This window comes from Limanda limanda, chromosome 13 (assembly GCF_963576545.1).
Source record: "Limanda limanda chromosome 13, fLimLim1.1, whole genome shotgun sequence".
NCBI lineage: Eukaryota > Metazoa > Chordata > Actinopteri > Pleuronectiformes > Pleuronectidae > Limanda > Limanda limanda.
In genome coordinates this window covers 5922202-5946985 of record NC_083648.1, presented here as the reverse complement: position 1 = coordinate 5946985, position 24784 = coordinate 5922202, and the positions used below count along the sequence as shown (strand labels likewise).

General features: G+C 41.7%; 3 protein-coding genes across 3 annotated transcripts; 1 reads left to right on the top strand and 2 right to left on the bottom strand.

Annotated features, from left to right (window-relative positions):
• Positions 1–182: 182 nt before the first annotated feature.
• btf3l4 (basic transcription factor 3-like 4) lies at positions 183–4288 on the bottom strand. The gene is made up of 6 exons (XM_061084286.1): positions 4184–4288; positions 3613–3672; positions 2378–2491; positions 1791–1992; positions 791–850; positions 183–648 (listed from the first exon to the last, which is right to left on the bottom strand). Exons 2-6 carry the CDS (start codon positions 3664–3666, stop codon positions 602–604), a joined length of 477 nt encoding a protein of 158 aa, XP_060940269.1. The 5' UTR covers positions 3667–3672; positions 4184–4288; the 3' UTR covers positions 183–601.
• A 1771-nt stretch (positions 4289–6059) lies between these two features.
• txndc12 (thioredoxin domain containing 12 (endoplasmic reticulum)) lies at positions 6060–10249 on the top strand. The gene is made up of 7 exons (XM_061084285.1): positions 6060–6262; positions 7273–7333; positions 7509–7561; positions 8054–8127; positions 8301–8370; positions 8738–8821; positions 9287–10249. Exons 1-7 carry the CDS (start codon positions 6157–6159, stop codon positions 9364–9366), a joined length of 528 nt encoding a protein of 175 aa, XP_060940268.1. The 5' UTR covers positions 6060–6156; the 3' UTR covers positions 9367–10249.
• A 356-nt stretch (positions 10250–10605) lies between these two features.
• Positions 10606–24459, bottom strand: gipc2 (GIPC PDZ domain containing family, member 2). The gene is made up of 6 exons (XM_061084256.1): positions 23864–24459; positions 14325–14510; positions 13237–13417; positions 12495–12607; positions 12057–12138; positions 10606–11953 (listed from the first exon to the last, which is right to left on the bottom strand). Exons 1-6 carry the CDS (start codon positions 24137–24139, stop codon positions 11802–11804), a joined length of 990 nt encoding a protein of 329 aa, XP_060940239.1. The 5' UTR covers positions 24140–24459; the 3' UTR covers positions 10606–11801.
• Positions 24460–24784: the final 325 nt, after the last annotated feature.

Sequence of the window (24784 nt, the reverse complement as noted above, 5' to 3'; positions counted from 1 at the left end):
GATATCCATGAATTCAAGGAAGTGTAAAGGAAGCCGTGCACTGTGGTTTATTCTATTAACACAATCAGCATCAACTAATACTTCAGGAGTGAGAAATGCAATAATGCAGCTTTTTTATTCAACAGTTTTCCTCTTTCAAATAAAATCCCCAAAAAAGTCAAATAATAAAAGAGAAGCGTGAGTAGCCCAAAAATGTTTTATTAAATTCATAATCACCACTATATGTAAAATGAATTACTCATTCACTTTAATTGTAATTTAATAAACAATCTCTTAAATACTAGCCACGTTGAACCATGTAGAAAGCTTAAAGTATTTCTTAAGTAGTTTGAGTCCTTGGGGTGCGGAGATGTTCACGGGTCCTCGAGTCTCAGAGTGTCCACATTATCAACGCCTACTGAAATCAAAACCTACTGAATCTGCTGGATGTTGTCACGGTTGTATTTTGCTGCTGTGGCAGGCTGAACCAAAGTGGTTCACGTCTCCGGAGATGATGCATTGCACCTTTAACAACCGTTTCCCCCACAACAGGAAATGCCCTGTGTGAGTCCGCGAGAGGTAAAAATAAAAAACGGCTGACGGAGGAAATAAGGAGGATTCATCAGTTTGCTTCGTTCTTTGAGGCTTCGTCAAAGTTCTCCACGAGATCTGAGGGACAGAAACCAACACATCAGGATCAGAAAAATGACGAGTCACTGTTTCACTCAAAGACCAAAGAGCTGGAGGAACAACACTTGAGAAACTTTATCAATTTTAAATAGATTAAAGAACTAATGATCTCCATCTTTACCTGGAACATCGTCGTCCTCCTCTTCTACATTTTCCTCCTTGACTGCTTTCATGTCCATTGCTAAAGAATGAAAAAGGGAAACGAGTGATTTCAAAGTTCAGCAACAAGTTACAAAAATTAAGTACAAAAATCCAAATCAACTAGATTTGAAGTTTTGTTCCGTTGATTCAATTTCACATTCTTCCTTTCTGATCTTTCACTCGTTGTCCCAAGATGGCAATGAAAAGTTTCTTAACTCTTCTCAAAGATGCCTAGATCCCCAGATGAAACCTGGTCAGTGAAACAGACACTTTTGCAAAAATAAAAAGATAATGCTTTTCGAACTGATGTTCTTTAAGTGTTTAGTAAACATTTTACTTCTACAATTAGGAGAGAGCACGAGATGTGACATGATCTAAAGTTGCAATGTCATAACCTTTTCAGTCACACCAGTCAAAGTATGACAGGAAATAAATTAAACTTGAAATTCTATCTACAACCTACATTTGTGCAGCCTTTCCTCTTCATCCACATCCCCCCCACTCCCTCCTGTCAGACTCATGAAAGCCATTAAAACCGGTTTCTCCAGCAACGTTTTAAGCTCTTTTCAGTTCTTTTCATGGACGTGTTTTCACTTGTCATAAAAGTATTTCCCCTGTTGCAGCAAAACACTTATCACCAGCTCTCAGAAGCTTGTGCAGGTGAAAATGGACTAAAAACCCTTTTATGGTCGACTCCTTGAAAGACTCACAATACGACAGCTGAAAACACTTGCAAGCTCAACAACATTAAGGCTAAAAATAACCCAGAATGCAACACTCTTTGCAGAAGACTGTGTTGGGCTGTTTCTCTCCGTTCATAAGGAATATCTGATATGAACATGCCTCTTGTCCTGTAACGTAAGACATCCTCCCCTTTTAAAAGCCTAATTTCCGCTGAAAACTAATTTCTTGCATTCAGACGGACCCTTGTTAATTTGTGACAATCAAAGTAAAGCGTGTGTGTGTGTGTATGTGCTCACATTGCCGTGGGAACTGCTCGGCCAGCTTGCGCAGGCTGCTCAGGCTGTCGGCTCCCAGCTGGCTCAGGATGCCCGGCAGCATCTCGGTCAGCTGCTTGATCTCGGCGTGGCCCGTGATGGCGAAGGTGTTGGCGGAGAGAGACGCCTGCACTTTGGGGTTGTTGAAGTGGATCACCGTCCCATCGTCTTTAATCATATTCACCTGAGAGGGGGAAACAAATATTTATACACAGTTTAAACTCAGTGACTAACGTAATACAAGCATTTTAATAGTCCTAGTCCAACACTTTATTAGCTAAATGTGTTTCCTGTTGTATTTTTCAGGTAAATTCAGCCACAACCGCAATGAAAGAACGACTCAGCATTAACCTCATGCTTTATCTGATTGTGGAGCTTTGACTAAACTGAAACTCTTAGAAGCAGCTTGTTTGATAAAACCCCCTCTTGGGACCGACTACAACCCTTTGGTTGGATTCCTCTTGTCTTTATCTTTCATCTGACAGAACAATGATAAAGCACAAACTCTCAAAGAAGAAAACACATCACTGATATTAGTTGTATTTGTAATCTGACGGGAGAAGCCTCACCTCCTCGATCCCTGCGATGTTGTTCACAGCCAGCTTCTTCAGAGAGCCCTGGAGTTTCTTGTCGTCAGCTGTTGCCGTTTTGTGAACAACCTTTTTCTTCCTGCGGGCTGTTCCCTGAGGAAAGAACAGGTGTGGAAGCCAAAAAGAGGATTAGATTACCAAACGAGCCAAAACCAGCCCAAGAACATGCTGTCTGACTGGTCTTCTCTGTGTTGGACAGTATCTTTTTATCATCGTTTCATTTGCTTCATGATTAGAAACCAGTCAAACTAAACAAAGTAAATCCACCAATCATCTCATGTTTTTGCTTGTTTAAACAAACTGATTTCACCTCCCAAAACGTGACTCAACAATCTTGTACTTGATCCTCAGTGAATGTCCAGGATTAAAAAAAAATCCTGACTCATAATATGCTGTCTAGAGTCTGGGATGTACTCGTAACTTCTGGTAAAAATACCAATTCTGTGTATCTATGCGTGTATATATATATATAAATAATTGAGAATGACAGCATGGTGCAGTGTGGAGAGAGGCCTTTCACACTTCATGGCAAAACAGCGAATGACGCCACCTAGTGCGTGGCTGGCAGCCTCACACTAAGTGGAAACAAAGCCGCAGAGGCCACAGATAAATCCTGCTCCCTCCGCCTCCATATAAAGGGAATGCTGAGGTCAGGGGGAACGACCTGGCAGATGTTGGATTCCATCAAACTCCTTAAACAACCAAACTGCAACCACCAAACCCCCAGAGATTTAAACACTGGACATCAGACACCATTGTTGCACTGTTTTGTGGTTTGAATATTTATTAAGAGGGGGCCTCAGGGGGGGGGGGAAGTCAAAGTGTCCTCTGTTAAAACCTCAAAAGTTAAGCAGAAATCAGCTGGAGACTCAATTTTTAAAGGTGGACATTTAGTTCCCGGTCCAGTTACTATCTTCGTCTCACGCTTTCAGCTGCATCGCATGGTCTTCATCAGTGAACTGAGCTGGACATGAAGATTACATGGCACGATCCCAGCTGCTGACTAGGCTACTTCCCTGGCATGTGGACAGAGATAGGGCCATGAATGTGGAAAGCTCAGGGAGGAAACGTGCAAGTGGATCTTTAGTTAGGATTTCTCATCTTCCTGAAAGTCGTTTAGGTCTTAAGGGTTTTATTTATTAAAGGGCCCTTACACACGTGACCCAAGCTACACACAGTAAACCTGGGTAATAATATTTATCAAAGAAACGTACCTTTCCACCTATCCGGACCTGTGCCTGCAGTTTGGCGAGCTTCTCTTGATTCATGGTGATCTGGATTAAAAATGAAGAACACACATTTATTAAGATTAATAATTACATTTTAAACCCTGTTATCATTTAACAAAATAAAAATAAACACACAATCAGATAACACAAGGTTTCAAGGGCCCAGTTTCAACGGGGGGGGGCAACACGTGATTATTGATGAAAAGCAATGAAGAGCTAGCATAATTCACGTTGCCACACGTTAGCATTGGCTGCTAACAGGCGAGCTATCCTCTGACAGTGACGCATGTGCTTCATTTAAGACACAAAACAGCATTTACACAATAACACGACGAAAACAACACGAGGCCACACGTCAAAATGACATTTAAATGAGCTTTAAACGGTGGCTAGCGAGGCTGCTAACTAGCTAGAGGGCTAACGCAGCTAATGCTAGCACGGCGGCTAATGCGCTGAGCTAACCGAGCAGGGTTGTTATTACCGCGGTTGATTAAAGAGCAAAGTTCAGTTTAAACGATGAAACGAGTCGGTGAAGTTCGGATCTTTGTGTTTTTACCGTTGATGCGAGTCAGTGACAGCCCGAGGATCCCGATGCTAGCGAGGCTGGAACAGCGCAGCTTCAACACGCTGCAGCGACAACACGCACTTCCGCCCCCGGCTTTCACAATAACAGTTTCCGTATTCTGCCGGTGAAAGGGAAAAGGCAGGGCACTATTTACTTTATTTATTTAATCTTTATTTAAATCAGTAGGGTTGGGATCGTGAACTTTTTCCAAAGAGAGGCTACATATTCACAATCTGCATAAAAAAACAATAAGCAACAACAACACAATAAAAATAAATGAATAAAAGCAATAAAAAACCTCACGCAGTAAAGATTGACTGTAGTTTGAAGCAAGTTTGTAAATCATTCATGAGTCATTGAGGAGGAGCAGAGTAACTGAATCCATGTCTGCCAACATCAGATTCAAGATTAGATTAGATTCAACTTTATTGTCATTAGCACAGTACAAGTACATATGCAACGAAATGCAGTTTAGCGTCTAACCAGAACTGCAAAAGAAGGCAGAAAAAGTGCAGGGTATCGTGCATATTAAAGTGAAAAATGTAATAAATAAGATCTGTACAGTAGAAATATATATGGAATATTACAGTATTAACAGGAATTGTAAGATATACGGACGATGAATACACTATGAGCAGGATAAAAATAAATACATATAAATATGAATACACTATAGGCAGGATAATACAGTAGTAAAAAACAGAGAAACAGTCAGTGCAATGTACAAATTGGTGAAGACTGCAATTAAATGTTCATTCTCATTGTTTATTATATGTGATAAACAGATTAAATATGTGGTCTACATTTTCACAAGCTCAAAATGTTTTAAAAAGCCCAAACTTCAGACATTCTCAAAAAAGCTACAACTAATCCTGTCGTGTGAAGCTGGCATCAGAAATGTCTGTTTTATTTGTCAGGAAAAATGACTGAAAAGATTAATTCTTTATTGCAAAAGTAACATATGACTGTTGACTAATTCAAAGCAGTCTGATTCCTCATACATGTAAACATAATAATTCACTTATTGTACTTATGCACGCTCATCGTGCTGGTTCCTCCTTTGATACATCCAACGCAACGTTTCCCTTTTCTCAACAAACTGTAAACAGTAATTAATTTGTAAAACGTTAACTGCCAGGTTTTCAAATATATCAGAATATTTTGGAGATAAAGCTTCTCTACTTTGTAACTATTTTTGTTCAATTTCCTGCTGGAGAAGAATACACTTTGGGAACATTTCAGATGTGAGAGGCCTCAACACAACTTCAGTAAATATGTTGATTATTTAACCAATTCAACCACTAGACTTGTGCATCTGAAACCAGACTTTTCATGATTCAAGATTCAAGATTTTTTTATTGTCAAATGAACAGAGATAACATGAAGTAGTCCCTGTCAATGAAATGCTTGGGTCACACACTCTCTTTAAGCAATGCTCAGTAATTTCAACCCAAAAAAATTAAATAAAAATATAAATAGTATAAAATAGAATAAAAAGAATAAAATAGAACAATGAAATAGAATATCAAAAATTTAAAATAAAATATATACATCTAAATACATATCTAAATATAAATATGATTTACTTGTCTAGTGCTCTCAGGTCCTTTGATGTTTTAAACGTTAAACCCTCAAAGCTCGAGCGTGCTGCTTTTAAGCTTTTATTTTCGTGCTAGTTTCCGGTCCCGGTCCAACATTCCTCTGTCTGACTTTATCAAACGAAGCTGCACGCACGCGGTGGTGGGGATGTGACGTCACTCACACCACCCCGGAAGCAGAAACAATAAGGAGGAGCATCTCTTTGCACCGCAGAGATCAAAGCCGCACATTTCACAACTCCCACCAGCCGAGGGCTTTTATTGTGAAGGGCAGGCAGCGGTGTGGACTTCCGGGTCACAGCTGGTTAGCGGTGAACAGGTTTTTTCTGCCATTAGCTGCAGCAGAGGAAACCGAGGAAGAGGAAGATGAAGATGCAGAACTCTGCTGTGAACATGATGGTGCTGTGGTCCTTGCAGCTGCTGGTGGCTATCACGTGGTCCCAGGACGTGGCGGAAGCGGCCAACGCGAGAGGTGAGTCCCTGTCCCCGGATCAACAGCTGGGTCCCGGACTGCCTTTGTGTCCGGATCCTGTGTGTGTGTGTCCGGATCCAGTGTGTGTGTGTGTGTGTCCTGGATCAGGGTTAGTTTACTGAAGGTGGTGGTGCTGAGCTGTCAACCTCCAGTTCACACAGCTCTTATTCTTCTTATATCATCTTGTTTTTTACTCTTTTCTCACATTTTTCTGTTTCTGTATTTATTGCTGTGTGATCTTCAAATGTAATGGTTTCTTATTATTTGCTTTTTAGCAAAGGGTGGGACAACTTATCGATATATCGTCATCCTGACTCTTGAGATACGATTATCTGTATTAAGTATTTATTTCAAGTTAAATTTTTACAAATTTACTGTTATTTTACATTGGAAAGATGGAACATGGGGATTTTTTAACAAATTACAGATAACACGATTGTCGATATACGATAATGGATTTGCTGACACCAAATATTGATATTTTGCTATTTAGTTTGCTTTATATATAGTTTTATTTTGCCACTTTATGGTTGTTTACATGTGGATATTGAAAAGTTACAAAGTGTTTGTACTTTGTTTCATCTCAGTTTGTGTCAAACTCTATGAAACTGATACAAAACTGCACTTTAGCTCTTTAGGGGCATTTTTTTTTCTTCTTTTTCCGTCAGACAGATCTCGAGATTGTTAAAATATGAATTTCTTAATATATCGATTAGTGCAGAATCGCTGTCTCGTGATATCATATCATGAGTAACGCTGCGTTTCCCTCCCCTATTTTGGATTTTTAACCTGTAAAGCACTTTGGTCCACTCCTGTGTTGATGATCGTATAAACCTACGTGCTGGTTGAATAGTTCCGGCTCTTTATTTTGCCTGCAGCTTCATATTGAATTACGTCTCATTGTGTTGTGTTTGCAAATCGTCTTCTGACATCGTGTGGCTGCTGTATTTAGGGCAGACCCACCCTGTTGTAGAAATATTAAACCAGTCCCACCACTCCTTCCCCTGCAGGGTTCGGAGACAAAATCCACTGGAGGACACTGGATGATGGGAGAAAAGAGGCCGAGGCCAGGTGAGCCGACACAGAAGCTTCCTCGGGTGTCGTCACTTCCTGTCACATTAACCTGGGGCCTCAAACTGAGTGGATTCCAGTTGCTTAAACGTTTCAGTGCATATTTTACATGTCTACAGTTGCAGCTCTATAGATATGAAGTGTGACAGACTTTCTCGTGTGTTTGCATCGACAGCGGTCTGCCGCTCATGGTCCTCGTCCACAAGAGCTGGTGCGGAGCCTGCAAAGGTAAAACAACGTACTGTCCCTTTAATGACAAGAGAAAACATAGGCTGGATTTTCTAATAAGAAGGCGTCGGACTGACTACTGGATAAAAGAGAAAACACATAAATCAGGAACTTTTTTACATTATTGAAATAGCGTCACATACTTCTGAATGTTTAAATCAGCTGATCTATAGAGGAGCTGAAACCCTCCAGTCTAACCAGCACCTGTAATGCTGCTCGACAGGACAAACCAGACATGATCATTGAAGGCTGGAGGGTTTGTTTGAGGTTTAGTACTTTATCTACAACCAACCACTCAAATTTAACTGCTAGGACCTGAAAGTTAATTGTAATATTGGCAAAATCGGATCTGAAAATAAGTTTCTGTCTTTCTCGTCATTATAAATGTTTAAATGCTGAATTCTGAAGCACTCGTCATTTTAAAAGATGAACTGTGACTTCATCATTGTCCTGGAAGATAATTTTAATTTGTGTTTTTCCTCTTAACATCAGCACTGAAGCCCAAATTTGCTGAGTCCAAGGAAATCTCTGAGCTTGCACACAACTTTGTAATGATCAACCTGGAGGTAAGAACATGTTTCCATGATTTCTTTGACCAGTTGATGTATTAAAGTGTATTTCATGTGGATTTAACAATATCTTCAATCTCGTGTGGTGAACAGTGATGGAACTCAGGCAGCAGATGTTAAGAGATTTGTTTCCCGACTCGTAAATGATCAGTTGTGTCTTATCTGAACAGGATGAGGAGGAGCCAAAGGACGAAACCTTCAGTCCCGACGGTGGATACATTCCTCGGATTCTTTTCCTCGGTAAGGAGGGAGGGGTGGGTGGGGGGTTGAGTCACCCTACATGCAAATACTGTTAAGGATTCCTTTAGAGACTGATTACAGTTGGTCTTTCTGTTCTGAACAACATTTTGGGGCTGATAACGTTTCAGTGAGCTCCGTTTACATGGAAAAGAACATGTCGCCTTAACGTTAGAATGAAAACTGAAGTCACATTTTGCTGCTAATAATCGGATCAGGGAATTAACTGCAGTGCACGTAGATAATGGATGAAATAATGGGACAACAATTCATTACAGATGTTTGACAAAAAAGAATAAACACCTGCATGTGGTGTTAAATACAAGCTTCAATTTGAACTGAACCAAACTTCTTTTTCCTGTCGTTGCAGATCCCAGCGGCAAAGTCCATCCGGAAATCACCAACAAGAACGGAAATCCAAACTACAAGTACTTCTACAGCAACGCAGAACAAGGTATCGATGCAGAGAGCAAATATTTACATTGTGGAGAACGACCGATTTACAGGAAGTCACATCTGTGCTCAGAGGAAACATCTGAGACAATAAGTGTTTGGATATTAATCGTTCTTCAGGCTTTGTACCTCAGCACATTGCATTTTGACTTTGAATTTAGTAGTTTTACATTAACATTGAAATGACATCCCCACCTTCTCATTTCACACTTTATTCTTTCTGATGAAATTAAGGTTAATTGCCCTGAAAATGCTCTAAATAAGTGACGACCCAAAAGATCCCAGAGATCAGAGGTTCACAGTAAATAATGAAGTCCAGCAAAGTTTCAGTCACGATGATGTGAACTTGTCACTTAAATGTAGCATCAATTATGTAAAGTCTTGCTGCTCACATATTTCTCATCCAGACTGTTGATGGCTGATGATCATATTTCATGTCTCTCACTCTCTCTCCTCCCCCCCTCAGTTGTGTCCGGTATGAAGGAGGCGCAGGAGAAGCTGACGGGCGACGCCTTCAAGCTGGGTCACACCGGCGATGAGCTGTGAGGAGGCGGAGTCGGGCATCAGGCTGTAAGGGCTACACTTCCTCTACCTGAGCCTGGGCTAACTGTAACCCCCCCCCGGTCCAATATTCAATATTTATCCTCACCACACCTCATACAGTGAATTCCTCTTACTGAACAATCTGTTCTCGTCTTCTTACGGTTTCTTTCTTCTCGAATCGCCGCTCCGTCTTTGTTTTTAAAACATGTTATACTTGTAATGAACTCGTCGTTCAAATGGCATCTACTGTAACGTTAATGTCTTTAGAGGATATGAACAACTCAAGCTAGCCCAGTTAACTGCAGTGTTTTATTAACTCTCGTCTATTGTTGGATGGAAACGTCACATCTTCCGTTTGCCACGTTTCTACCACTGAAGTGAAATCCCTTGTTTTTTTTCCCGACAGCCAAGAACTTTAATCTTTTACTTTTGTATAAGTTTCATTAAACAAGTCGTAGACACTTGTGAAATCCCTTCAGCTGAACCAGTTTGTTTTCACCCAACAGCAGTGCTACAGTATTCATCCACACCAAGATAAATATACTCACACCTAAAGTGATGTGCTTCCAAAGACCCTCCTCAGTACGTTGATTATATCTGTGACAGTCTTCACCGTGCACCCCCCTCATGCTCTGTACCTCCGATTTCTGTTCTCCACTCTTTAAAATACTCATGATTCATTTAGTCATGCAAATGTATCTACGTATTAAGCTTATTCTGCATAACTTTCTTTGTTTTTCTGCTTGTGAAGTGGCAGTCCTGTATTTTTTAGACCAGCTTTGTTAAACTCTTTAAAATGAAGGATGGAAACATCGGTGAAGTATCTCAATGTATTTTATACACGTACACGACCAAGTGTGCAAATAAAGTTTATTGTATTGAGTAATTTGTGTTCATGGTCGTCATTTATCAGCATCACAGCAGTCAGAGTTTAAAACGGCTTTAAATGGAAACACCGAGTGTGTGTGGACTCTATTAGAATGGTGCTAAATACTATTATGGACAAGTTCTGACCAAATTCACGTTTTATGAAGTAGTCAACAATTTTTATTTTGTTCTTAAATCTGGAAAATACTTTCTTTAGACCAAATAAAGATGGATGCAGGTCTCCACTTCCTCTATCCAGCATATTTTGCATTTAGAGCCAGAATCAGAAGTCGGTCTCACCTGTCATGACATTCCCCCCCGTTTTTTATATCATCAAATAACAAATTAACTTGTGAGCAAAAATGACACGGCAGCGATAACTATATGAAATTTTATTGTCTATTAACAATAGTGATCCCTTATGGTTCGTCAAACAATAAACAAACAACTGCCGTGGACAGTTAAAACATCAGCAGACGACACTAATCAAGTCACTATTTAAATTCAGTTTGACAGTGATTTTAATTAGTGCCGTTATTTAAGACATCGGATTGCAATTGATCCCATTCCAGACGCCGCTTTAAAAATGGCTTCCGTGTCGCGCCGGGACAGCATCTTGATTTTTTTTTTACGATAAAATAAATTACAGGAAAAAAAGAGAAGTAAACTGACTATTCCTGACATGTTGACAGACTAGAACAACAGGAGGAACATGAGGAATGTTGGTGGAATGTGTCGTCAAACCCTGATAAAAGGCATTTAAAGATAAAACCCTCTTTATAGCTCGGTCTCTGACGGACGGACGCAAGGCTCACGCTGAGACATTTAAGGACACAGAGAGAATCACAGAGTAAAGTAACGTTAATGTCGACGCTCTGATATTTCTCTACCACGAGCTCATCTAAAAGATTTCAAAAGACGGGAGAGAGATATTGCTACAATCACTATAATTACACTATGCTGCTGCTAGAAAATCAGCAGCACTTTCACATATAAAAAGAGCCTATAAAAAGCTGTGTGACACATCTGTATACTCAAAATGACACAGCTGCAAAGAATGATTCAAACTGCGTGATTGTTTTACAATTTAAGGTCGTGCACGTACCATTTACAACCAGAGTGATGAGTCACTGTGGACTAGTCTAACTGGTTTGACTGAGGAATAGCATCGGGTGCAGGTGGAGGGATCCGGCCTCTCGTGGGACGTACGTAAGTTCAAGACAACATCTGTATGAATCCCCAGCACCTCTGTACATGAGAGGCAGGTCCAGTGTGTGAAACTGAAATCCACATGTCATGGACATCGTTACAAGATTTACACCGACACCCCCGACATGTGAAATTCTTTACATGATCCAATTTAGCTGAAGTTGACTCTCACTGATTCTCCACCCAAGTGCAAAGCTACACCTAACAACTAGGTGATGGTGGTAGACACTTTATCCACCGCTGCTTGTGCAGGTTGAAGTTTGTCCAGTCGGCTTCTGAGGGTTAGGAGAGGTGGGATGTGGGAGGAGGAGGAGGGAGTGTGTGTGTCTGTGTGTGTGTGTGTGTTTGGAGAGGCAGGGAACTTAGAATCTCCCCTGCTTGGCGTCACCGATGGCGCCCCACACGTCGAAGACAAACTCGTCCGGGAAAGCAAAGTCCCCGAGGGTCTCGTCTAACGCCATGGCGAACTCGTCCGGGTTCTTCTTGTCGCGGCCGACCTCGACCATCGTGGCAGCTGGAGAGAGAGAGGAGCAGGAACAAGATGGATCCCACTTTCTATATCACATCATCAACATGATACTTAGATCATTATGTTTGGAGGTAACGTTATCACTCACCGAGCTCAGTGTCTCTGATGCCCATGTAGTTCTCCAGCAGGTCGTCCACCTTCTTCACCGCCTTCTCCTCGAACTCCGTCGGCTGGGAAACACAAACAAGTCATTCAGTTTCTTCACGCTCGTTGTGATCCGTCCATCTTTCCCAGGAGGTTGCAAACTTTCATCAAACTGTTTCCAGATTTCAACGGTGAAGGGGACAAACTGTGTAGCTTGTAGAATTGAGTATATACCCCTGTCTGTGTGTATCTACCTAAAATATATTCCTCATTAAAATGTCCAAAGGGAGAATACAGCTTGTTCTCCCAGTAGAGAACACTCACAATACAAATCATCATGACGATAGGGACAGTGAAGTGGAATGAATTTACATAAACCCTCACCCACTGCTACTTGAGCTGTCACATCCAGGTCTCAGTGGGATTATGCAGAGACACTCACCTCGTCCTCCACAGTCGCTGGGCCCTTGGAGCGGAGTCTCAGCGTTCCCTTCCCCGTCCCGACTTTGTTCTCACTGGCAGGTTTGGCTCCCTTCGACCTGGGCTCCAGCATTTCTATCAATCAGAGCAGAAGCACTATGTTATTTTTTGACAGACTGTAGCATCTATATGGGTTGTATGTGTGTATAAAACAATAAACTAGAACATCAACTTATTCAGATAATTGCTTAAAACCCTTTAACCCAAAACCTTTTGAGCAAAAACACACAAATATTGTCAGATTTCAGTTTCTGCTTCATTTTAGAGTAAACTTAATATATCTTGGAAGGTTAGTCGGACACAACAGGAGAGATCATGCGGCCTCCCAGGAACTGTTAGTCATTTTAAAAACGTTTTGCCATTATGTAAACTGATTAATTATTAATCAACTAAAAGAAAACAACCCTCAGATTAACCGATAATGCGGAGCTGTTGTCGTCTAATGATTAGGACAAACACCACACGCATCCAACAACTAAGACATGACTCCCGTCCGGTTTCTGATTGTTTTAGAGCCGAAACATTAATTTAGAAACTGGGATTTATTTTATTTTCAGACACGATTGAGATCAAACTTATAATTGAGAAAAGCAGATAAGCAGCTTGAATCAAAACTCGAACATGGACGATCAAGTTCATGCGTCAGTAAGATAACGTGTTGATGCTCGAGTGTCCTTCTCTTCTGATTCCTGCTTCTCACTCACCAAAGGCCTTCATGGGCTCCACCAGCTTGAGTGTGAAGGATTTGTCTTTGGTCAGCTCTTTGAGCATTCGGGCGACCTCGTAATGTCGGATCCCGACGATGTTTCGCCCGTTGATGCACTCGATGTGGTCGCCCACGCTGACCACCTTCACCCCGTCCACAACACTGCCCTCTTTGATACGCTGCCGTGAGGAGAGAGGGGGGGGGAGCACAGCAAAAACACACATCAGTGACCAATTTGAGCTGAAAGACAATGACAGCTTAATAACACTGCTTATTTCTTATAAACTGATCTATGTCCAGTTCAGCCTGTTTGACTGTATCTCCTCAGGAGCTCGTGTGGTGCAGCAGTCTCTCAGAACTGATCCCAGTGACAGTTTATCAAGGTGCAGTGCAGCTTCAGAATCACATGATGGCACATGTGAGCAGTTTGCTCTGAGAATTAATAAAAGACTAAGACCCGTTTGCATCAGAAGACAACAGACAGGCTGAAGCATGAATTCCAGCCTGAGAGAAACTGTCAAAACAAGTATGGCCGTCATGCACACAAGTTATTACAGTTTAGAATATCCATATGGCAGCTGCTGCTTTGTACATACATAGAAAAGGAATGTTAAATTGAATACGACAGATTTGAGTATTTTCCTAAAATTATTTAACAATTTGTTCTTCACTTTACTTGTATAATCTGATTGGTATTATAAATAAATAAATCTGAAAGAATATGTATTTTATCTGTATTTTTACTTGTGTTGTTATGTTTTATTATGTGGTTTTTTTTTGCAGTTGTGTCTGTTTGTTTGATGAATGTACAATGTTCTCACTTGATGGATAATAATGATGTTTATTCATATTCTAATCCTTTCTATCAGTTCAGTGTTGATCGGTGACAGGATTAATAATAGATACACAATCCTTTCACTACTTTTTTATAGACACTGAGCCATAACTGGTTTTATGAGGAAATGTTCCTGTTTTGTGTAGCTCACATCAGAAATTCAGTTTTTTTTGGATGGCGGGTCAAAATCACTCTTTGGTTTCTCATGACGCGTGATCATTACATTTAAGTGAATTAATATACGTCCTCACCTTTATGAAAGAGTAGCCTGCTCCGTTGTCGGTGATGGTGAGGCCGAGAGCGTCCTCGGTTTTATGAATTTCTACCTCCTTCCTGATTCCTTTAATGTGGGCGAAGATGAAATCCTCCAGGCCGATCTGCCCCCCCAGCAGCTTGTCCATGTCGATCTTGTGGGTGTTCAGGGTGCAGAACATGATCTGTGCCAAGACATTTACAAATAAGAATATGTTTTAAAAAAAGACAAGAAATACAGACAGTCAATTGCTTATGCTAAATGCATTTAAGAAGACCAGAAGAGCTTTCTGAAAAGCAAATAAAAATAAAAATGTTGATTACTCATTTGTCTTTTAGGCTCTGAAACTGTGAAGGAATCGGCCAGAAAAAACCTGAATCTCTTATGCACAGTTAAAAAAAATTATCTCTGATTTTAGTCACAGTGTGAAAACTGAGCCAGATTCAAAAATAAAAAGGTGTGGATGACAAAGTGCTGCGTCAGAAAGCTAAATACAGAAATCATCAGGGGGTAAGTTATGCAGTTATGTCCTCTTCCACCTCGGGGTGTCATCAGTCTAAAGCTGTGGATTCAACTGAGCTGTGCTCTAGGTCCCGGGGACGGAACCAGACAGTGATGAGGCCAAAGTGGAAAATGACCTTTCCTCCTCTGCCAGAAATGGAAAAAATCTGGCTTCGCACCGTGTGTCTGCGACATCTTGGCAGGACACAGAGACACAGAAACGTGATCACCCAGATTCACAAGTGTCCATATTTAACGACGCATTAAAACAGAGACACGACAGATGAAACCTGGGACGAGGAGTAAACCGGTTGTGAATCACTTATTCTGCTCTGACTCAGCGAGACAGGTATTGATATGCTCTCTACCTTTATTCATAGCTTCTGTTAGTCAGATAAACCTACTCAGATGTGCCCGTATATAAATCACGCTTCCTAGTAGGACTTTGAGAAACACAGAGATTTGGAGCTGGACTTCCGGGTTGCACGTTAGAAAGGGATTGAATCGCACCGGTTCATCAGGAAGACGACCTTTGTGCACCAATCAGGCTCTAGCAGCGAGGAATGCCTTGTCTGGGCCTTTTTTTCCGTGAGCAACAACAAGTGCTGTTCTGTCACACACACACACACACACACAGCTGACAGGGCCTCATGCGTTGCCTTGGGATACCGGACTATTAAAGAATGGGATTATAATGGACAGGAGGCCGCTTGAGGAAAAGGCAAAGAGGGGGACTGGAGGTTACCAGGAGGGAATCTGTGCGGAGAGGAAAGGGTGAACTTTAGCTGAATTGATGTCTCTCTCGTTCTTTCTTCTCTATAACAGACACCCCGCCCCCGCCCCAGGCCAGGTTGTTACCCAAGAGTGAGTGGGAGGAACGGCAAGCGGACGCCTACAGCGCGGTAACCAAGACGGCCGACTGCATCGAGCCGCTTCTCTGCAGCTCAAGCAGCTCTCAGCGCTCCTCTCCTCCGGCTGGGCTGAGGGCCACAGCTCGTTCACACCGCCGGGTGTAGCGGGGGGGGGGTGCAGAGAGCGGCGCCTCGCACTGCAGAGACGTGTCTCTCCTCCAATGACCTCACAGGAACAGACACTTCACCGCCCACTGTCTGCACCACACTGGCTAAGACCTCGATAACCACATTGGAAAAGGGCAAGTGGAAGGAGACGCACTGCAATCTGCAGAGCAGCATCACTCAGGACAGGGGTCATGTCTGAGGGCAATGCTTTCAAAAGAAGAATGAAAAATAATGAGCTTGGAGCCGTCAGTGAAGTGAAGATGTGTGTGAATGAAGGTTTCCCACAACAGTTGATAAATAACTGCTTTGTCCTGAAATAAAGAGATCCTCTGTTATTACATTTTTAGAAATATAATATCAGTCTTTTAAAGTTGTAAATGAGCAGTGATACATCACATCATTGAAAAACAGATTCAATGAGCGAGACTTAGTTAATTATATTATATATATATATTAATAACACTATATAAAGTATACATTACTATATGAGGATATGCATTAGGTTCTGTCAGTTTCTGCTCAGCCAGTGAAAATGAAAAGTAATTCATCAAAGTCGCGAGGTGGAATGTAACTGCATTTGTTCAAGTACTGGCCTTAACTTAAATTCCAAAGTATTTGTACATTACTTAAATATTTACACTTAACGCTGCTTAAAGGTGCTTTATGTAAGTTTATGCTATCGCTATATGAACAATGTTAGCATTAAAGGAGACATTTGTCTTTCCTCTGATGTGTGATATAGGTTTTTAGGTATGAAGGTCTACCAGGTTAACAACAGAGATGTTCCAACACTGACACCAGCATCATAAATGAATATGATACTGTTTTTTGAACCGTAAATATTAGGTGATTACTGGTTTACATACTTGCTATAAAACGATCGTCGCAATCATTGGTATCAGATGGGTACCCTGGTATATGATCTGTAATTGAAAAGTCCAAAGTTCGCAGATAGCTCCTGTCCCTGAAACACCTCGTCAGTAGTTCGGACTACACCTCCTCATCATCGTGATGTCACTCAACATATTTGTATGACGCAGGCCTAACAGCTAGTCTGACACGCCCCCTAACAAAGCCAGGTAAATCGACATTTCCATCACTTGCTGGAAGTAGCTGACCAATCCCAACAGAGTGGGTCGGCTGGCCAATTAGAGAAAACAGGCCTTTATCGTAAGAGAGATCTAAAACCAGGTGTTTCAGACAGAGGCTGAAAAGAGGAGCAGCAGCAATGGACAGTTTGAACACAAATTAAATTCATCGACCTGAAACATTGAGAGTTCAGCCTCAAACTCTATTCATTTTATTATTATTCCTTTTTTCTAATTCCTTATGACTGTAGCAGTGCAACATAATCACTAAAGTACAGATACAGTTTTGTTCCCTTTCAGGAAAATGCAAATAGTTCAGCAGCTCAAAAGGGAATACAGCGGACATTGTACAATAATAATAATATAGTGCAGCCAGTTAATCTCCACCTACGTTTACTCTCTATACAGTTAAATTAGAAATCCTGTGTCGGCAGAAAAGTAGAGCTTGATAAATACACTGGAGCAGAGACAGTGACGACTAAAAGCTGAACCCATTAACCGCCTCTTCAACTGCTCTTTTAATGACGGAGAAGAGGTTTTTAGAAAGAGTCACTCTCACAGTGGGGACACACTCGGGTGCATCAGTGAAACAGTGAAACAACTCCAATCTCTGGTGTTCATCTGCTGTTATTTCCTCATGACGTGTTTTAGTAGTTACCAGGGACTGCTGATCTAAGCTGTGTGTATTGTGGTGTGGCCGAGTTTTCAACAGGAAATCGCATTCATCAGCGTTTCAGCCAGTGTAATAATTTACCTGACTGCGGACGTGATATAATAATGACCGTTTCATAGAGGTGGGTCTGAAAAGCATGAGTAATGAGTTTCATAGAGAGCCCAGTCACAGCAGCTGGGATCAGTGTATTTAAAAAAGTGTTGACATACGAATTATGTGCAGATGATTTAGACTGAAAACATGTAAGATGTTTAAAATGATTTATATATATTCTATATACATTTCAAACACATAAAAAATAGACAGCACACCTAACCCTTTCCTGGAGGTCTCGAATGTGACTTTATTTGCTCGGAAAAAGTAAATAAAATCATCCAAATCACAAACTAGTTGTGTTCATTCACCCAAACTGTTAAATGCCACGCGGATTACAACTGTATACATCCATGGATACATGTGTTTTCGTATGAGTTTTTAAAACTAAAACGATCGGGGTACAAACAGTTAAGAACCAATCAGGAAGCGAAGGCCATTTCTCAAACTATAACCCACCAGCAGTTTTAGATATTTGAAAGGAGTAGTGTTTCAACAGTGATGTGTTTTAAAACTAAACCTTTGTAATGTGGATGTAGACAAAAAGCAGCTGTTTACAGCCTCGTGAAAGACTCTTTTCTACTGTCACAGCAGAGCAGGAGGTGAAACTCTCCTCTGGTACATCACGACTTTCTTCTGCATCACTTCTGGTAAACAAGCACTGAAATAACAATGAAATCCAGTCCAGTCACACACACACACACACACACACACACACACACACACACACACACACACACACACACACACACACACACACACACACACACACACACACACACACACACACACACACACACACACACACACACACACACACACACACACACACACACACACACACACACACACACACACACACACACACACACACACACACACACACACACACACCTGAGGTCTGTTTCTGCAGCTTCACACACTCCTCGTTAGTGTTTTGTTTTCCCTCAGTCGTGCGGTGTGCACACAGGCACAAAGCTTCATTCTCATTTGCTTATTAAATATGGAATTACCAGTAACCATGTTCACCGACATCAGGCCGCAGGATAAACCACAATGTGATACGATTGATATTAATACGATACAAAACTACAATGGTCTCCACTGGGGAAAAATCATTAAAATTATGACAAGGGAAATAATAAATTGGAAAACCTCAGCTTTTCTTTTCAATTTATTAAAATGATCCAACTAATTGGGAGGAAATGATCGACAAATTTGTTTTAAAATATTTGAATTATGTATATATTAGGTTATCAAGTCATGCTATAGGCAAAAATATCCCCAGGTAATCATTTCCATATTCAAATAAATGCTGAGGTAATTTTAAGTTCCAGTTTTTCAGGATGGAGGAACCAAATCTAATTATGGCTTTGGACAAACAGGAAACAAGTCATTGCTCTGAACATCAATCAGACAATTATGTATGAATAATGAATTATGTACTAATTTGCTATATTGTGATATAAACTTAGTGACCACACATTTTTGTAGCCTGGATTTTTTTCCACCAAATGAAATCCAATACAACATGACAGCCATCAATCCTACCTTTACAAAGAGGTATTCACTAAATTATATGTTCCTATATCTTTACAAAACCTGAGGGGGGAATATTCTATTAAATTTTAATAGTAAACAAATAACTACTAAGTGCAGCATCAATAATAAGTGTCGATTTGAATTATTAAAAGGTGGTTTTGTCGGCATTGAATTGTACAGGTTGACTTAATGTGTGTATAGTTATTTGAGTCATGCTGCTGCACGTCAGAAATCCCCTGAGGGTTTTCTGACCAAACTGTTTCCCACGGAACAAACATGGATTTACAGCTTTAACCGGTCACTCAAGCTCGTGTGCTGATGGATCTAAGCGGCCTCTCACTTAAAAGTCTCCTGGTGCAGTTAAGTCTGGTTAGCCTTCACTGTAATTCATCCGGACGCTTGCTTGCTTGTTTTTTACACCGTCTAGGAAGTGAGTGCAGCAGCTCAGCTAATACAAACTGCAGACTAAAGCTCAATATGAAATGTCTGGCTGCAAAACATGGGAAGTACAACCACAAAACAAAACAAAAATGTGGCTGTCACACGACTGCAGCCCACATATTCAAAATGTAGGCAAATATCTGTGTGGCTTTCAGTGAGGGGGGGCCAGGTTGGGTGTAACAGGCCGGTGGACACGACGCAAAGTCAAAGAGCCACACCTCAAACTCTGCGGCTGTCAGGACAATAACCAGACTTTCACCTGAGCAGAGAGAGCACATGGAACCTCCCATCCAAAGCTCCATGATGTATTACCGGCTGAGATAACAGGGAATGAACTGAGTTTACACAATACATGTACTGTTTGCACTGTAAAGCCTTCACTCGCTTTGCTTGTGTGGCATTTTGTTATAATTATAATTCAGACTTCCAGTTTATTTCACTCACACAAATTCCTTCCAATCACTTCTCCCCCCTTGAATAAAGTTACTGACTCTAGGCTGCACTGAACCAGAAGGTCTACTGTCTAATTAAGACACAACAATAGGTGCTCCGTCAATCCACACATGCTTTCATGCAATGTGATGTCTGTTTGGAGAGAGATCTTTAACCCATTAGAGACCAGGAAGACAACAACCATTGTTCATTACATAATTCCTATCAGGCTGCAGCCGAGCACTCATGTTACCCCAGCGTGAAAGAGACACTCGTTTACAAACAGCCACGTCATGGTTTCTGTGCAGCTCGGGCACCAGTATGGAAAATTAGCCTACATGCAAATATCCCGTGCATTTGGACCTGGAGCCGATGCATTAGCTATCGGGGATGGAGTTGTGATAGCGATGTTCCACCCATACATGCGCTTGACCAATCGCCATCGGTCTCGGCTGTCAATCACATAATTTCACCCAGTTTTTATAGCATTAAATAACAAATTAAAACCAATTATTAAGAAAAATGAGCACTTGGACAAACAGTGTGATAAGAACAACCGAGAGTGAGTTTGGTCCATGTCCAATACACTAACACGGAGGAGGTTTATAACCTATTGACTTTACTTCTGGGGAGCGGTCATGTTGTTGAATCCAGTGTACGTACACTGAGTTACCAGTTTATTAGGTACACGTAGCCTAAATAAATGCAGTCTCATAAGAACAGACCTGCCGAATATCCTCCCTTGTTTTTGTTGGAAGTCTTCGGGGAAGTGTTAGTCATTATCCAGGATATGCTGCTGTTGAACTGTACAGCGTTTTAATGAGGTGTTTCAACATTCACTCTTCCCCCACTGATACGTAAATGGGAGAACAAAATATTAGAAACGCCTCTCAGCATAATCCAAAAGCATAAATTTGGAACCAGTAGCAACATTTACGTTTCACATTGGCACCAGTCCCATTCAAAATGTGACTCCCTACTTTATCCCTTAAGAGCTGAGCTTTGTTTGGAAGCTTAAATTGTGACACAGGTCACACCCGGCCAACATGCACACCACAGCGAGGCTGGGTGGTGGTTATGGAGGGAGGAGGCCCTGGGCAGAGCTGATCCCCCCCGGTCCTCAGGGACGCCTCTAGCTGTTGCCAGGACGGGGTTATCTGATCAGAGATTTGGGGCTGTGCCTGAGCCGGACCTGAGGGACTTCCTGTGGTAAAACCTGTGGAGTCCAAATATTATCACATCACAACCCCTCCCTCGATCTATTTGTCTTAGTGTGTGTGTGTGTGTGAGAGTAGAACTATTTGTGTTTTTAAATAGGGGAATATACACACATAAGCACACTTTTCATCAACTATAAAGCAAAGGATGTTAATGTGACGTTAACAGCTTAATAACACAGCTTGATATATTGACATTTGGGTTATTATTGTTCTCTGTTACCTACTTGACAGGAACTGAGGCATTTATCAAAGACACAAATCCATTCTGTCATTGTGACAGCTGTCAATGCAAACACTAAAGTATTTTCTTTACTGTTTCATGTACTTTATATGATCTCTTTTTACAGGGAGGTCAAAGTTCAACAATCAGCTACAGAACAACATTTATGGAGATTGTAGAGGATCAGTGCCTTGCTCGAGTACACTTAAACAAATCAGTGTGTGTAGGGAATGATTCTTGAATTCAAGCTTACAACGCAACCTTCTGAAAATCATCGGTAATCCATAATCTACTCAACTCCTCTGTTTGTTTCATGCTTTGAAAGCAACATGGCGTAGGGCACCGACAAGTCTAGACAGATAGAAAGTGTTGAAAATGACAGATAGACATGATGGAACAAGTACAGACAGAAACAAACAGCTGAGTGTGAGTCTCATTCAGGATCATTTCAGCAATCAAGTCAGAAATATCAAAGAAAAAGTCCTATACTGCAGTCAGTGTATGTGAAGTCTATTGCGTCACTGTGTACCAAACGCCACAAAGTAATAAAGGAAATTCCTTTCCAATTATTGCCCTTGTTAAAAGTCGGAACTGTATCTCTCAGCTTCAACAGGGGAAAGAAGTTCATGTCTCCAAACCAGGCTGATAACAGGCCCCCCCGACGACCTATCAAGTCACGTTCAGGCTGACAGAACCAAACATTCCGCTCACACTTTCCTTTGAGGAAATTAAGCAGCCTGACACAGACCCTGCTTTTGTTTTCCAGACCTGGAATCTGATGCTGAACAGCCACAACAAAAAACTCCCTAAAAATGAATTTGTCAGATATCCAGTGACTGACACAATGAGGATACAGTCATGGAGGACTGAGGTTGCGCAGGCTGGGAGGGAGTTGGTAGGGAGTGCCTGTACGAACACTGACCAGCTTTGACACAATTAAAGTTTAACTTCATGGCCGCCATGGGACTAATCTCTAGGAAAGCCACTTATAAATTTGTTTACCCCAAACCTTGACTGTAGTAGTCGTAAATTTAGCAACACAACAACATACAAACACAAAGTGCAAGACCTAACCTGTCATTATTATATTTTGTATTATCGTTCGCTCTTTTTATTTCTTTATCAATTCGCCTGACAACCTTCATTCTATATTATTCGATTAATTGTTCAGTGTATAATAACTTAAAAACTATATTTAAACAAACATAACAAACAAACTATGTAGTTAGCCTGTTTTAGTTTGAAGTCTTTTTCCTGTAAAAGTAAAAATGAACTTATTAGAAAAGCATTAATCACAATTTTGAGCAGGTTATTCATCTAATTCGAGCTGAATATTTACCCAGGACATGTTTTTTTAAGGGGTCGTCTATTGTTCTGGTTGTTAATGTACATCTGGTGAACTCTAACTAACTCTAATTTTAAGTAAAGCACACATCCACTTTTGTTAATGGTTTAGAGGTCAGCCCAGACAAAGGGACTAGTCTCTCCCCTATTCACAACAACTGAAAACCCATTTATTCACACACCATGTTCATTGTAGTGTTTGAATTAATGCGTTGTTGTTGTTTTTCTGTATATTTATAGCGTATTACTACTTTCTGGTGTTTTAATGTATGGGAAGCACTTTGGGACTTTGGTCTGAGAGAAGTGCTACAATAAATAAACTTGAATTACTTGTTTACTTACTTACTAAATGCTTTATATTGGCCAAAAATGTCAGTTCACTATGGTTTAAAGATTGTTACAAAAACAACAACCAACCAACAACTTATTGAACTTACCTATCTGAATATTACTCTGTATATATATTGTTTTTGTATTTGTTGACTATAACAAGTCCTTTTATGTTAATTTTAGGTGGCCATTTTAAAAGCTGGCCAGGGACAACATATGAAAATGAACCTGTTGAGCTAACTGGCTCATTTACAATCATTTTGCTGTTGATTAATAAGCTTGGTCCCTGTCAGATAAACAAATAAAGTAACTTTTGGGGGATTAATTATATATAAATCTTCAATCAAACTAATCTACTTGAGATCTCGGCTCAGGCGTGCTGGTTGGTCTGTGGCTGTCTGGGGAAATAACAACAACACCACCGACTACAGTGGGGGTCAAGAGGGGCCCCTGCGACACATATCTGCCCCGGCGCCCCCCAGGAGGTTAATCCGGCCCTGAGCACTTAGTAAAAGTCTGGAAACAAATCTGCGTGAGCCCTTCAGGTACCGTGAGGAAAACAGAGCTCCTACCCCTGAACGCAACACGAAACCACCTCCACGTCCGTCCCCATTAACCCCAGGTGACCTCTTACCTCAGGTGGGCTGATGTTAAACGCCTCGGCTATTTTGGAGTAAAGCTCCTTGACGTTGGCGAAGCCCTCGATCCTGCCGGTGGGACTTCCGTGCGCCAGCTGCGTGTGGAACACCAGCTTGGGCCGCAGGTTGGCAGGTGGAGGCGGGAGTCCCGCTCCGTTCACGGCGGATTTGCTCGGGTTCCCGGCACCTGCGTGTCCGCCGCCGGTCTCCTCGTTGTCCACCAGGTGCTCCTTCGTCGACTTGTTCTTCTTCTTCCACGGACCCAGCGGCATCTTCCTGCGTGTTTCTCCGTGTGTTTCCCCGGCGTGTAATAAAGGCAAAAGGTCCGAGCCCCGCTACACCATGGAAGTACCTGTTGAGTCCCGAGCCCCAGCGGTCGATCCACCGTGTGTACTTCCTTCTTTCCTTCCTCCCTTCCGCGGACCCTGCCTCCTTTCCTCCTTTCCGAGGACCCTGGCTCCTTTCCTCGCCGGGCTCGACCTCCGGTGTCCTGCGGGGTTTCCTGGGTGAGAGTCTGCGGCAGGTAGATGGTTGAGTGTGGGATAAAGTCTGCTGGCGGCTCCTCGGCTAACAATAGCTGCTCTGTTGGTCTCTCGGCGTGCGACGGGACGCAGGCGCAGTGGGACGAGCCGCGGCCCCGCCGGGCAGGAGGGTCAGCCCCGCTGCACCTGTGCCCCGCCACCGCAGGACCGGCCCTTCAAAACCAGTCTCTCATCACATGGAGTCAAATGATGTGTCTTACAACAAAATAACAATCCTATAATTGTGTTTTACTTCCTACAAAGCATCATTATTTTGGCCCAGACTGGTTCCTGTTTGCCAGATCTGGGCCACTAAACCACAGGAAATACCACATGTCAATCAAAGATGCCAGAGGTGGCCTGAATTAGTTTTGTGCTAATTGGGTCATATTCTAC